This window comes from Eleginops maclovinus, chromosome 5 (genome assembly GCF_036324505.1).
Source record: "Eleginops maclovinus isolate JMC-PN-2008 ecotype Puerto Natales chromosome 5, JC_Emac_rtc_rv5, whole genome shotgun sequence".
Taxonomy (NCBI): domain Eukaryota; kingdom Metazoa; phylum Chordata; class Actinopteri; order Perciformes; family Eleginopidae; genus Eleginops; species Eleginops maclovinus.
Window position 1 is genome coordinate 26317908 of NC_086353.1, and position 16500 is coordinate 26334407.

Below are 16500 nucleotides of genomic sequence, written 5' to 3' on the forward strand. Positions count from 1 at the left end.
GCACGAGGTCAAGTCAACTTTATTTGTAAAACACATTTAAAACAGGCTTCTGTGATAATAAAAGCAAAGAACAGAAAAAACCATAAACGTCATAATATGAAAACAATTGCAGCACAGCCTAAGAGGAGATCTTATATTGAGAGGATGAAATCACTGCCTGATACAGAGATGATTTGTTTCTTGCTTAGGTGAGAGCACATTTTTAAGAAAAGATGATGGGGTTTTAATTAAAATATATATAAAGGCATTTATTAGTTTTTCAATTGTGCACATGTTGTTAAATATGTGCAGAATATGTGATCTTAAAGGGTTAAAAATCTATATTTTATTTGATCTTGACTTAGAGTTTCTATTCCCGTAGGATCACTTAATAAACAGACAGCAACACGGGGCATTCCAAAGACTGATACATTAGATTGCTGTAGACAGCTCTTATTTTAGATGTACAAGAAAAATAACCACGTAACTTCTAGAATCCATTTAAGCTTCCGTGTTTGCTCTTTACAACAGAAAAAACGTCATGCCCCAACTGGCCTGACAACATTCTGTTAATGGTGGTCATGCGAATTTTGAATGGCAATTCCAAAATGGTATTGTTGTGTTTGAGCCACTTCAATGCTGCTCGGACACAGCTGTACACATTTTCAACTTGACCGTGATCGGGAACAAAATGAATAAAATCCTGATCAGTAGGCCTATATTCATCAGTATATTAAGTCTCATGTAAACCATTGCATGATATACAAGTAAACAATATTATATGTATGTAATAATAATAATATTAATTGCAGCCATACATTGGTTTTTAGTGTAGACACTGTTTCAATGTTTTCACTCTGGAAAAAATGTGATGCCCTGCCTTTCAGCTAGGTCTCTTTTCTGCAAGGTGTCTGAATATTTCCTAATTTCCCGCAATAAATAGTGCCAAACATGATAATGACCAATGTGAGAACAGTCTAAAAGTATTGATATATGGCCCATAAAACCACCACATGAGTGACACCTCAGGCATGAATAATTTCAGTAAACTTTTAGCCTCATGACAAACTCCGCATTAAATTGCAGCTGATCAAAGGTTGCAGAGGTATATCATCATACATGAAGCGAATGGAAGTCCTTTTCAGATTTCATTCTGGCATTGCAACAGGGCAGATGATGAGTGGAGCCTCATTCCGCCCTGATTTGTTGGTACAGGGGCTGAAGAACGCATGGATGGTGTCAGGAAAAGCAGCTGTGAATGTAAAGATGAGCAATCTGGCCTCCACGTTGTAGAAGGACACCACCCCCTTATCACAGTCCACAAAGACTCCAACCCGCGTGGGTCTGGGGTTCACAGTCAGGTTGGTGGAGGGTTCTGTTCGGAAAGCGTATTCCGTCCGATCTCGCAAGCTCAGGAACCAGTAGCCGTGGGCGGGGCTCACGGTGATTTTGCCCTTCCGATTGACGGCGTGACTTGCCACTCCCAGGTCCCAGTCAGTCTTTCCTCCAACCTCCACCTGTAGAGGGCAGCGTGCGAGTTACTGCCAGAGTTAAAGGGCCCTATAATGCTTTTTGGGGTTTTCCCTTTCCTGTCATGTGTTTTATAGGTTTTGGTGCACACAGGGAACAGGCAGGTGCCTGTAAATGCCCTGTGTTGCCCCTGTGAAAAGTTGAATCATTGACTCAGAATAAATTAAACAGCCTTAGTTGTGACTTTGGAGATTTAAAAACATTGCATAATCCTCAAAAACATCATCTATTTATGTTGGTTGTACTGTTATAACTACACACAGGTATTTTGTCAGCCTAACAGCAGATGGTGCATGCGCCCTGAGACAGTCAGGCTTCAGTACTGTCAATGTAGAGAGCCACAGGAATGTGTCCTTCAACCTGGAAATGAGTTTGCATTTCTTCGGTTTCCTTGTCAATGCTTTTTTGAATAGATTTTTGGTTAGATGCCAGAATTAAGGTCTCTGCTTCACACAAACTGAAGAGATTTTCATGACTGGATCAAGGGGCAACCTCCGGGGCTGAGCAGTGAAACACATACGGAAGTGCCAAAAACTGCAGTTCATCGAATGGCCGCGTGGCCTGGCTCTAAAACAGAGCAATTTACATAGACCCCCCATGTTAAAATGCCAATTTTTACAGCAGAAATAAACATGTTTACAGCGTGGTACAAAAATTGCTTTTGGTTTCTATAGCTAATTTACTTATTCATGACAACTGTGAGGAGGGTGAAGTTCTATATAACTCTCCCGTTTTAATTATATTAAGGCTTAAAGTTATGCACAATTAAGGGCGTGGTCACTTTGATTGACAGGTTAGCGCCGTCAGTGTGCGCTAGCGGCTAGTTGTCTGCTCTGCTAGCTCCGCTAACAGTCGCAGCACTTGACCTGTCGGACATGTTGGTGGTGTTGGTGCCTTTTGAATGCAAATATCAGACATAATGTGGCTTGCTGTGCGATTAATTGTACTAACAAACCGTCCAAGAAGTCTGGTCTCCAGCTTTTTCGGTAAGTGAAATGTTATTATGATTTTATTTATATTTCAGCACCGTCAGCACTAATTATCAGTGTGTCTGCTCCATAGAATGTATAAAGTATCCTCTGCTCACTTGTTAGATTAGCTCGTTAGCTAGCTAATTAGCCGTGGGTTAGCCTTCGAGAAAGACGCCCACGATGCTAAACGGGAGCGTATGATAGCCACCTTGCCGCTGGAGAAAATACTACCGCATGAGAGTAGCATACGGTAGCATGTAGCCTAGCTAGGAAGCCTTCGCTAGCTTAGTAGCTTCGAGTTAGATGGGCGTGTTTCAGTAGCCACGCCCGCTCTCTTCAACTCCAACCCTATGTCCATATTTGGATTAGCCGGGAGGGGGCGGGAGGTAGACTGAGAAGATGTCGACGGTGGGAGTGGCTCACTTTGAACTTCATTATGGCTCTTCACAAACCTATGGGTGAGACGGATACTTCGTCCATTATTTATACAGTCTATGGACTGGATCTACGACGATACCATATGTCAGTAAATACCCCACTGGTTAATGTTCAAAGCATCTAAGTGTTAAAAAAGGCGTTCAAAAACAAGTGTCTAAATGATACTACTAAACGTCATGATGATAATATTAGACAACAGCTTAGCAGTGTTGACGTGCAGCCATGGGACCATGATGTAGTTTGTTTATAGCCTAACGTTAGCTTTTTACTTCTGGCAATTACATTAACGCTTAAAAAAGATTGTAAAAGTTGTTAATACTGCATGTGGAGATAATCATGCTTTAATCAAGTATTATGATGGTTTGTTTAAATCCAAAGGAAAAATCCCATTGCTTTGAGTCGAGGGGTCAACATAGAAAATTAGGTTATCCCTGCCCCACTCTACAGAATAAGCAGTATATGTACACAGTTTCATATTGTACCTCCCAGTAGTGGCGTCCTGAGCTGAAGCCCTGGCGACCCAGCACACACACCACCCGGTCGAAGCGCTCGGGGTAATCAGGCAGCGACTGATGGCGCTCCCCACACAGAACCTGCTTCCCGTCTGCTGAGATGATGAGACGTGGGTGGGCTGTATTGGCGTCTAAAATGACATTGGCTGACGGGTGGAGAGATGTTTATGATTAAACAACAAAAGAAAACACAACTGTCAACTGATTTACAATGACCACAAATCCTTACTTGCATATTCTTGAACTTTTCTTGTCTCTGCAAAGAAAAAAGATCATATTGAATTATTTTGCCACTCTTAATAAACCTGATTTAAATAACATGTTGTGCTGGTAGCTAATCAGAATCTTACTTGTGTTGGTCCTTGGTACAGCATGCTCTGACGATTGCTGGACTGTTAAACATGGGAAAGAACATTATTTTTACACCACTATACTAATAAACACATATTAGAGCTTGTAGAACACGAGTGTAGATACTGCTATGGTACAGGTGATCATTTATTCTAAAGACTTTTCACAAAAGATTCAAGAAAATTCCATCTGGGTCATGATCTTAGATGAGTTGTCATGTCAAAGGGAATACTGTTCCCCTAGAAATCAACATCCCTCACAGACTCTCTGAGACTTACAGGCTTTGGGCAGTTTCTGTATCTCTTCCTGGACACGATTCATGATTTGATTGACAGTCCTGAGAACCACCCCTGAGCACAGCTCAGACACCACAGAGACCGAGGACCAGTCCTTCGCTGGTGGAGGGCTGGACAGCTCAGGGAAGCTCTGCACACAGAAGCAATGTCACAAACACATGAGCTTTAGAGATGGTGCCATTGGTGAACATTATCGCTAAATGAATCTGCTGCTTATCCCTGAGTTTAATCCCTTTTAAAATGAAATGTATGAGCTTCTAGGAAGCAGAGACCATCCAAACATTTTTAGAATCCGCAAGTTCAGGACCTGAGTTTTCTAGCATCTCTGAACCCTCCTATAACCACTGCAGCCAAAACGCACATGATTTAAACAGTGGAGGAGAGTAGCTGAGTACATTTACTCAAGTACTGTACTTAAGTATACTTTTGACACATTGTACTTGAGTAATGGTATTTTATTCTACACATATTTCTGCTCCACTACATTTTGGAGGCAAATATTGCACTTTTTACTCCACTGCGTTTATTTAAAACTCTAGTGTTAAAAATACATGATATCTGATAAGATGCGGTACTGCTAATATACCTAGTATTTTACAAAGTAAGTCATTAGTAAATGATCCTACATTATAAAAAGAGGATAATATGATATTCTAGAATAATATAATATTGTAAAATCAGCTATTATGCATTCTTTTGATACTTGAAGTACATTAAGATGATGATGTTTAGTAACATTCTTAAAACTGGACTTTTACTAGAAATGAAATATTTAAAGACCATAGTATTTGTACTTTAATCAAGTTAAACCTGCATATTTATCACTACTGTATTTTTTGTGGTATGTCAGATGTCTGTGTACCCTGAGGAAGAGTACGTAGTCTTCAGTCAGAGCCATCTGGCTCATTGCGTCCCTCCTCTTTCTCAGCTTAGATATCTCCTCCTGCAGCTCCGTCAGCAGGATCTCCGCTCTGTACTCAGCCGCCTGCCGGCTGATCTCCAACACCTGGGGTGGGGAGGACATACCTTACATAATAATCACAAGGCTTATGTCAATGCTAACAGAAACAGCCTGGAGATTCTCTTCATACTTTCTGTGTCGGGTTTACTTACCTCCAAGACTTCAGCTCGGCTGCGCTCCAAACTGGTGATCAGCTTGGAAAACACACTTACAGTTCCATGCGTCTGTGTCTCAGCAGCAGCCTGGAGGACAGATGGAGAGCAATAACCACCAATAAAGAGAAAACTTTTGAGGGGGGCAAACTGCGATCAGGAGACTGCCAGGCTGAACATCTGTGAAATCTCTCTATGAGAAAATGCGTTATACCTTAAATCCCTGGGAATAGATTCAGATAGCCCAGATCCCCATATTCATGCTTTCATATTGTAAATAAAATAATTGTTGAGTAATGTAGTTCATTTTTTAAAGTTTAAAATACATTTTCTTTTTCATTATACGTTGCACACTCACTGCGAAAAGTCAACATGCACTTAGAGATGTAAAGCTATGAGATCTTCATAGAACGATGAAGGCTCCCACAACATCAGTTTCCAACACATACTTACAAATGAAATGTTTTATTATGATTTTTAACAATTAATATATATACTGGAGGTGCTCTGTCTGTCCCTCTGAGAAATAAACACTCACTGCTGACTTTTTTTTCAATCCCTCAGATAAGCCAAATATAATATAATAATTGTCAGCTTTACGCAGTACACTGTGATGTCAGTAAACCAAAACAACTATTGTGGCAACAAAATACGTTTTTTTAGGGCACACAATAGATAGTTTGGTCGGATTGAACTTCTGTACATATTCTAAAAAATGATCCACCTTTGTAAAGAGTGAAACTCACCTGTATCTCTCGTAAGGAGTTGTGTATTTCCGCCACTTTCCTCTCCCTCTCAGAGATGAGACCCTTCAGCTCCACATCTGCAATACCCAACTGGGACTGGAGAACACAGCAAAACACACGTTTCCTTGTCAACCATCTCTATAACTTTAAGCCTGCAGCCTGTCACATCTTTAATGCTGGATACTACCACGGTATATGCACAACCTTTTATAAATTACAATTCCCATGGCTGACAACAGAAAGAACATGAGTGGTTAATATGATTCTTGAACAATTTTAATTTACAAAGACAGAAAATGTATTTTTAAAATGTTGCAACTTGACAGCAGGAGCATGAATCTGAAACAAACTGCAACCCCCGGGTCTGAAAAATAAAGCCAATGCAGAAGTGCTTAAACAGTATTCTCTGCATTCTCAATACCCTGCACTGAGTGCCCCTATTGGTCTAAAAGAGAAGTCAAATTGTATGGAAGACCATTAGAAAATTAGAATACTTTTCACTGGATTTATTACCTCAGTCAACATTTGACTGATTACTGATTTACTGATAATTGATGGCCCCATTTAAAGTAAAAATAGACTATAGGGTGGGGCTGCCGTGTGATCCACAGGTCACTATCACAGTGTTTCTACCACAAAGCTGCTGCCAGGCATTTCATAGCATTCATTATTAATAAAGAAGTCACATTTTGTTCTAAACATGTTTTTCATCAAATTAGGATCCCCAATAATTCCACAGTTAATCTCAAATATGGAGGAACCATACTAAAGAAACATGCTGCAAATCAGTAGCATTAGCTGGTGACTTAGCTCCTGTTATGCTAAAAGTGGGCGTGGTCGGGTATCGACCCTCTGCAGCTCCACTTTCGTGCCACTTCTGGTTCTAATAAAACCAAGATGGCCACATACAGTATACACACACACACACACACACACACACACACACACACACACACACACACACACACACACACACACACACACACACACACACTTTCTTGATGTGCCACTCCCTCTGGGCGGGGATGACGTTGTGTCCTCGGTGCTCTGCGGTCTCCACACAGCTGATGCAGACACAGATGTTGTCGGTGCGACAGAAGAACTCCAGTGCTCTCAGGTGCAGGGGACACTTGGGAAGATTCGGCAAGGAGTCACAGGGGACATTCACAGTATGCCTGTCATAAAATGATATTTGAGCGAAAGAAAAATTAATACTTCTGTTTCTAAAAAGGTACACAGTTGATTTTTTTTGCATTTGATCAATATCAATTTAATGATCAAGTAGTAAATTGGTCCGTTTCTTTGCTGAGTTTGTGGGTTTGTTCGACCTATTCAATTTTAATTGTGAATAAGACACAAAAACATGAGCTGCTGCTGCTGCTGCTGAGTGCACCTCACCTTGCCCATAGTTTGTAGTTCTGCTTCGTCATTTCATGTGTGGAAATCCACCACAAATGTTTAAATATCATTCTATGTAAACCTATAACAGCTGAATTGGGAATATAAACTACACAGCAATACAACATCAAATCAATAAGATACATGTTGTGTTAAGTCAAATATGTTTGGATTGTGGTACTACATTGTGGATTGCTTTCTATTGGTTTTAAATATTGACGTCCAAAAAGAACTTTTTTAGAAGGGGATCTAAAACTGAACGGTTCATTCAATCTCATATTCTCTAATTAAGGCAGCCAGACTGGGTTGTCTTATTTACCATAATATTATTATACTGCAGCAACGTATTTGCACAAGCACTGAGAAGTAAGTACACTGAAAAAAACGAAAAGATGACTTTAATTAAATGTATTATGTCAACAAATGTCCTATAACTGTATTAGGTTAGTTGAAAGCAATACTATTAAGTTAAGTAATATTATTTATTTAAACTAATTATTAATGATTTCAACTAACCTAATACAGTTACGTTATGTTTCAGTTTTTGGAGTGCATTGTCTGAGGAACGTAGGTTGGCACCTTCGTGGAGGTGAGTAGGGTGGAGGCGAGTCTTGGTGCTCATTGCTGGCTGGACCTGGGCTCTGAGGGTGAAGATCATCGGGTGAGGAAAGTGTGTCGTTAGGCGTCCCAGGAGTCTGCAGCTGCTGGAAACGATTCATCATCTCAGTGAAGACGGTCACTGGCATCTCCCCAGGCCTCTGGGGTAAAGAAAGCGAGTGATGACGATGGCGAGGGTGTGAGTTTGGATCGTCCAAACTTGGCACTCCGGAGCTGACTATCTGCTTGAAATGTTCGGTGATCTCCTTCAGGGTGCGGTTAATATGGAGCTCTGGCCTTTTGCGGAAAGGCTCCTTGCAGAGGGGACACTCATAGGTCTTGGCCCCCACTTTTCCATCCCAGTAGGAGGAGATGCAGGCCTGGCAAAAGCTGTGGCCACATGAGGTTGAGACCGGGTTGTTGAACACATCCAGACAGATGGAGCAGGTGAACTGGTCTTCAGATAGGAATGCTGCAGGCAGCTCCATAGCCATCTGATGTTCAGCTGAAGGAGAGACAGGGCTGCTGTTAGAGAGGAATAATTCAGGAAATATGAAACCACCGTGACAGACGTTCTTCACTGAACAGAAACAGAAACATTGACTTTAATTAAGTGTAATATGTCAACAGATTTCACACAACTGTAATAGGTTAGTTGAAAGCAATAATATTAAGTTGAACCTAATGTTTTCTTATTTAAACGTAATATTATTGCTTCCAACTAACCTAAAACAGTTATGTGACATTTGTTGGCATATTATGTTTAATTAAAGCCAACCTGTCAGTTTTTTGGGAGTGGATTTGCTGGTTGTTGTATTGTTTTGGTTTAAAGGATATAGGAATCTGCCAGGGTTGGGAGGGTTACTTTTAAAAATGTATTACAACGTGTTGTAGTCAAAACCACCTTAACCAAGACCAAGTCATTACCAAGACTGGAGTGTACCAATCAATCAATCAACTTTATTTATAAAGCCCTTTAAAAACAGCCGCAGCTGAAGCAAAGTGCTGCACATGGATACAAACACGTAGCACAAAACACAAAAACAATATGAAAACAACAATAAAAATATCAATAACAATATCAAAACAACAAGACCAATGAAACAAATACAGGAACATAGTCTCATGCTGGGTTAAAAGCCAAGGAATAGAAATGGGTTTTAAGACGAGTTTTAAAAATGGGCAGTGAAGGGGCTTGTCTAATGTGCAATGGGAGGTCATTCCACAGTTTAGGACCGGCAGCGGAAAAAGGCTCTATCCCCTCTGAGCTTCCGTTTAGGCCTTGGTACCTCCAGGAGCAGCTGATCAGCTGACCTGAGGCACCGGGCAGGAGTGTAAGGATGGAGCAGCTCAGAGAGGTAAGACGGGGCGAGACCATTTAAAGATTTAAAAACAAATAAAAGACTCTTAAAATTGACTCTAAAATGCACAGGCAGCCAGTGGAGGGAGGCTAAAATGGGAGTAATGTGCTCCCTTTTACGTGTTCCAGTTAGGAGGCGAGCGGCAGCATTTTGGACTAACTGGAGGCGTGCGAGGGAGGACTGCCTGACTCCAAGATAAAGTGCATTACAGTAATCCAGCCGAGATGTAATAAAGGCGTGGATTACTGTTTCAAAGTGCTTATGTGCAAGGAAGGGCTTCACCTTTGCCAGCTGCCTAAGATAAAAAAAAGCTGGACTTCACTATTGCACCAATTTGCCGGTCTAGTTTAAAATCACTGTCCATCTCAAAACCCACGTTTGTGACTGTTGGCTTCCTGTAGTGCTCTAAGGGGCCCAAGTCAACAGGAGGGGGTTCACAAGAGCCACTGGGACCGAACACCATCACTTCTGTTTTGTTTTCATTACATTTTAAGAAGTTCATGGACATCCAGGCTTTAATGTCTTCAAGACATAACAGAAGTGGTTTCAGGGAGAAAGCATCCTTCTTCTTCAGTGGCACATAGATCTGGCTGTCATCAGCGTAACAATGAAAAGAGATACCATGCTTTCTCAGGATTGAACCCAGGGGCAGCAGGTACAATGAGAAAAGCAGGGGCCCTAAAACTGAACCCTGTGGAACCCCATATGACAGTGGAGCAGTGCGGGACTCAGAACCACCAAGGCTTACGCACATGGTTCTGTCTGCCAGATAGGACTTGAACCAGTCCAGGGCGGTACCAGAAATGCCCACTAGGTGCTGCAACCGAGGCACTAAGATGCCAAGACTAAGACAAGACCAAGACTTTAAGAGGTCGAGACCAAGTCACGACCAAGACCAAGGCAGGGCAAAATCGGAACCACACTAGTGTGAATCCAACACTACATAATACACTCACAATAACATGTGGAAGATACCATAGTCAGTGTGATCTGAAAGATCCACTTCAGATTTGGAGTCTCGAAACCGAGACCGGTCACGAGTACTACAACAATAATATTCTGTGACAATTACTAGGTACCTGTAGGTAAAAGTAATCACTAATGTGATCTAAGTATCACAATATAAAAGTACAAATAAAATGTAACATGATTACTTTACGGTTCTTTTGGATTTCCTCAATATCAAATGCAGTAAAAAGAAATACAAGAAAAAAAAAAACAGAACAATGTGACCTTAGAAAAGAAGAACCAAGATATATTTTAGGCCTACAAAATATTTAAGTTAATAAATGCTGATTTGGTTTAATACATCAATGTATTGTTACATGGTTTTCCTGCTTGACTGTGATTACGTCTTTGTTTAATGTAACTGTAAGCGAATACAGCTACCTTTAAAAAAAAATCCTAGTAACATAATCCTGTTTCATGTAATCCATTACTCCCCAAGCCTACCTTTAACTCCTGGCAAAGTCCCCCCCACGTGACACATCCCAACCTATCGCCCCCTGTCAGTGGCGGCTCTACATGGAATTACACCCCGGGCGAGATCCCCTCTTAGCGACCCCCCTTCCGTTATTTGGAAGAAAGTCGAGGTGTGACAGTGACATTGCTCTATACAGTGGATCCCCCGTTCCCCCCCTTGTCCGTTCCATTTGGGAGACCCAGAGATGAACTGTCACCCCCTCCGCTTTCCCCTTCTCACACAGTTTCTGTGCACGGCACCTTCTCAGCAAGCAGGGGCGCCTGCAGGTGCAGGGGCGCCTGCAGATGCAGGGGGCGCCTATTTGGCAATTCCCCACACAGTGATATGATAGATGGAACACCGCTTTGCGGCCCAGATGACTTTTTTTTTTTTAAGTGCTCGCTCGTGCCGCACCCCACGAAATGCCGCCCCGGGCGACTGCCCGCTTCGCCCATGCCCAGAACCGCTACTGCCCCCCCATATACAGTCGTGAGCTGAATCCCCTCCGCAGCCCCTCTGTGTGTTCAGCAGGATGTCTGCAGGAGGGACTTAGATTTGTTGTATATATAATACATATAATGTCTCTGTTCTAGTGGTAAACTCTGAGGAAATAAGTGTTTCAGCTTTCAATAAACTTCTTGTATTATTTTCTTTCCCTTTTCCCCAAGCTCGGACGTAACCACAGGCTCAAGTTGTTTTTCCTTTTTTAGATGTTTTTTCCTGGATTACTGGAAGACTTTATATTATAACAGGGATAGTAGCTCCTTTGAGAGCCGGTCCTGTGGTGAGAGTTATTGAATTTGTTTTAAACCAAAGTTTAATCTGATGAAATAAATATTTTAGCTCCTCAAAGATGAGTTAGAGTTAGAGTAGTTTAGATTCAGGGTTTTGGTCAGTGTTATGTTTTGGCTTGTAATGTTTCTGTATAATACAGGAACACTTTCCAATTCCATATGTCCTGTATCAATATTATATATAGTATCAATCATTTATCATCAGTGTTTGGGCCCCTATTCCCAAGTTTCGTATAGCTTATTGGGGTGTCCCATTTCACATGTCTCCATCATGTCTTGTGCTTGAACTTCTATATTTTTTAAAGTTATATATAATGTTGATGTTAATAAATGACCCAAAATCCCCCAAAAGAGACAGAGACATTTCTTTAACACTTTACCTATTTCTTATCCTTAAGTTGAACACTCAAACTAACGGGCAGGACAAATCCTGCTGGTAACCTGATCCAGGAACTGCTTCAGTTGTACGAGTGAGTTATATGGAGGTGACATTTTAACACACCCACACTAGCATACACACTAATCAGGAAATTCAGGTTTGTGTGGAACACTTATGGTCTGTTGACCACGAGGTTGTCATGAAAAAGTTAAATATGGCAACAAGTCATCCACATCCACAGCTAAAAATAGTCCCAGTCAAATGCACTTTCATCTATTTGAGTAACCTTCGATACAACCTACAGTGAAAACGTTTTTTAGGTAACAATGTTTGCTTCAAATCAAAGTTTAATTACATAAATTTGATTCATTTAAATATATTTAATCTTCAGCACGACCAAATAGAGTTTTGGTCTTACAACCAGGGAAGAGGAGATGATGAATGATTGTTTGTTCGAGTCTTTCCATGGAGGTTGTTGACGATACGATGATTAAAGAATGTATTTCTGCATGGAATTCATCTCCGCAGTAATGCCGATTAATACCATGGCAAACGAAATACGGGCATGTTATATTGTCGAAGATAAAAGCTACATTAAAATGATTTATGTGCAGAAAAAAAAGAATTGTTTCTGAAGTTTACCAAGTTATGCCATTTTTCAGAGATGTCAATATGATGTCACGGTGATGTCACCAGGGTTACCTCAGGTCACACTGGGAGACAATAATTACTCCTTCTTATTAATGCTAACATTGTAATGATCAAGGTGATTTCAGATTTAATAACTCTGTGGTATGCAATAACAACAACATAGTAATTGTAAATAAGTGTCAGTGTCTGCGCCTACAATGCTGAGTTACACTCTGTAAGCAGTGCTCTAATTAAATAACGTTTGTCTGTAACTCTCTTTGTTTGCTATGTGTTTGAGTAAGGGACATATCTGCCAGTCTCGTTTTATTATTGTATGACGACTTAATTCTCTACATCTCACATTATTTTCTATTATATTTCACTTTCACTTTACAGAAGAATTACCTAACGCTCATACAGTAGATTATTTTTAGAGTTTTCTTATTCTCTTGCTTATTTGTGTCTGTATTAGATTAGATTTACTTGATTTTTCCCAATTTTGGAAAAAGATTTTGTCACAGCAGCATGTTAACAAGGCAAGCAAAAGCTTCTGACATTCACCACTCGGGTTTTTACTGATGTATTTTAAGACCTTAAACTTAGGCTTCTTACCAAAAAATAAGTTGAATAAGAAACGTTGAGACAAGCGAACCCAAAGTGCTAAAATGTTGACTAATTTATTAACCCCTCTAATGCCAGAGACAATTCAGTATTCAGGTGCTTGTACCAAGTTCTTAAACATTCTCTCTGCACTGAAAAAGCTAAACGTTGACTTCACATAACTGTATGAAGTTCATTTAAAGAAATAATATAAAGTTTAAATACAAATATTAGGTTCAACTTAATATTATTGCTTTCAGCTAACCTAATACAGGTATGTGACGTGTTGACATCGTTCAGTGTTCTCAGTGTGTCCATTAGTAAGAAAGATTAGCCTAGCTTAGCAGAAACACTGAAAGCAGAACTATTGTTATTATGGTTGTTCTGATCACAAATGTCACTGGCATGTTTCTTTGTGTTCTCCTGTCTCTACAGCTGTCCTGTCAACAGCAGCATTCAGTGCATTGTTGTGAAACCAGTCATGAGTGGAGTTCTGCATGGTGAAACAATAAAGCTAATGTAGCAGGCTCCACCAGTCTCCACCTGCATTGTCTGGCACTCTTTCAACACATTTGCATTACATTCCTTCAGCTTTTGTCCAAAGCAACATCGAAAGGTCAGCTCAAACTCTGTACATACTGTTGAATGTTATCTCACATTCTTACTGTCCGATAAGAGACCACAGTGTAGAAACACCTCTGTGTTTTGCAAATGTACGACAGACTGCTGTTGAGTCCATTCGCTCAGTGTTATCCAGACACTAAAAGAGTATATCAATAATTTTGTTAAGAGACTATATGTGAGAGTTGGTTAACCTCATATGTCAAGTCTAGAGTATTAGTTAACGTTATAATTTGTTAAGAGTCTAGATGTTGGTGTAAGCTAAGTGTACGATAAAGAGTGTGTGTTAACTGTAGAATATAAAAAGAGTGAGGGTTCAATTTGCCTTACCTTTTGAGAGATGGTTTCTGTGGCGCTGTATTCCTCAGAGTCCTCTGTGTGTCTCCCTCTCTACAGTCTGTCGTGTTGTTGTCAAACCCCCCCCCCCAACCCCACACACACTGTATGCAGTCCAACCTGCTCCACAGGTGCAGCCTCTCTCTCTACTCTGAGTCCTGACACCTGGCCAAACTGTCCCTCCCACACACACACACAAACACACACACACACACACACACACACACACACACACACACACACACACACACACACACACACACACACACACACACACACACACACACACACACACACACACACACACACACACACACACACACACACACACACACACACACACACACACACTATTTAAACATTAAAATGTACAAAGTATGGATCAAATGAGCCAAATGAGTCTTTATATAATAAATAGGATTTTAAAAATAGTTGTTTGATTTGAGTCTTCAAATATTACGTATATCAACCTTATGAAAATATTGAATTAGGTGGAAGAAGGAAATCTCCCTTGAATTGCATTGATAGAGTAACATTTCCCTCTGTAATGTAGAAGTGTGCAGGAGTTTAAATTCAATAAAAAAATGGTTTTAATTTGAACTTTTGCTTTTGAAAACACAAGATTAAAATGTTATCACCTTATGAAGTTATCATGCCAAAAGTATTAGCAACCATCATTTTCTAATTTGTTTTTGGTCATGTTTGCACACCTGACTGGTGCAACATTCGAAAACAGAACATGTAGGGAGGACTTTTTTTCCAGAATACAGCAACTAGAATACTGTAGGTATTTGGCGAAATACAGCTTTCCACTACCCTTTTCAGAAAAACACTCATAAAATGTTAGTCTACTTCTTACTAACTACAGGTCATAATCTCCATCCCTAAAGCGGGGATTGAACCCACGCCCTTCTGAAGCCAACTCTTCTTCCTGAATCTCAGCAGCTCATTACATTTGAAAATTGAAACTCAGCTGTGAGGAAATCAACCCATTCCTACATCCAGGCATTGGTTCAACCCTGCAATCCATCACATGCACTTTGCTCGGCGTCAGCCAATCAGCTTGCTGCTCCATCTCTGCGAATGGGACCCAGGTACCCTCAAAAACAAGCCTGTTTGTTATCCTGGCTCTTGAATGGTGGAATGAGCTCCCCATTGAGATCAGGACAGCAGAAGCTCTGCAGGTCTTATGTTGCAAACTGAAAACGCATCTGTTGTGCCTTGGCAATTCAATTTTTGTAAACTCACCAGGTCTTACAATGGTAGGACTTGCTTGAAGTGAATATATCTGCACTTTCCTTGTTGTTCGGAGTTTGATTCTCTATGTTTATTGCACTTATTCTAAGTCGCTTTGGATAAAAGCTCAGAGTAGACTTCCAGATACAGGAGGAGGGATCCGGTTTGTACTTTGTATTGTTATTGTTGGAAATGTTAATTTATTGTAGAGTATATAGTAAATAACCATGTTATTATTCGCTGTTGTTACCTTTTAATATCAGATTTCCTGGAGTTTGCAAAAACTTAAAGAGAAGGGGAGAAGGGGATATGTTGGCACAATTCAATCTCCAGATTATTCTTGTTTGTGTGGGAGAACTCACAACATCGAGGAAAATGCAGATGTATTCACTTTAAATTAGCCAAACCATTGGGCTGGTGCACTAGTAGAAAGTTATAAAATGTCTTTGTCACACGATAACACTCATGATTAATCTGAAAATGCAAAGAAAGCGACTGGAGACCACTGGACATCAGTAATAAAGTATAAAAAACATTGACTTAAAAAAAAATATATATATATATATATATATTTATATATATATATATATATATAAATATATATATATATATATTATAAATATATAATGTCAACAGGTTTCACATAACTGTTTTAAGTTAAATACTAGGGTCAACTTAATATTGTTGCTTTCAACTACAGTAATACAGTTATGTGAATTATGTGAAAGGTTTTATTTGTTTTATGTCCTATATATATTCATGTTGCATTGTTGGAGGAACCTCAGACTTTTTCATTGCCATATCTAAACTGTAGCTACAGTGCATATGACAATAAAGCCCTGAATCTTGAATTTTGAGAGATGGCCTCATAGCTTGAAAACAGAGGAAAGGCAGAACCCAGCATCGGTTGCCTGAAGTTGAGAAGGGACAGATAGAGCTCACAGTATGATAGCACTCATAATACAGAGGGGACCCCAGCGGCTCTCTGTGTCCATGCCTAGTTTAATTGTTGGTAAATTGTCAGACTTCCTTCTAATAATCCAGAAATCTTGTTATAATAAAGTAACCCCCCTTTGATTTCTCTTACTAGTTTGCCATGCTTTTCTTTATCACAACCCCACACATGTATTTGGTTTATCTCCCCCCACAA

At 40.2% G+C, this 16500-nt stretch overlaps 1 protein-coding gene across 3 annotated transcripts; it reads right to left on the bottom strand.

The window, feature by feature from the left end:
• Positions 1–3: 3 nt before the first annotated feature.
• LOC134864806 (E3 ubiquitin-protein ligase TRIM39-like) lies at positions 4–14202 on the bottom strand. Of its 3 annotated transcripts, none has more exons than XM_063884063.1 (11): positions 14109–14202; positions 7914–8436; positions 6931–7111; positions 5937–6032; positions 5191–5280; positions 4940–5083; positions 4060–4207; positions 3781–3822; positions 3660–3686; positions 3401–3576; positions 4–1496 (listed from the first exon to the last, which is right to left on the bottom strand). In XM_063884063.1, exons 2-11 carry the CDS (start codon positions 8423–8425, stop codon positions 1128–1130), a joined length of 1785 nt encoding a protein of 594 aa, XP_063740133.1. In that variant the 5' UTR covers positions 8426–8436; positions 14109–14202; the 3' UTR covers positions 4–1127. The 3 variants fall into 3 exon arrangements, with proteins under 3 accessions (XP_063740133.1, XP_063740134.1, XP_063740135.1); XM_063884064.1 differs by having other exon boundaries at positions 7914–8456; positions 14109–14183; XM_063884065.1 differs by lacking the exon at positions 4–1496 and adding an exon at positions 1503–2932.
• Between the last annotated feature and the right edge of the window lie 2298 nt (positions 14203–16500).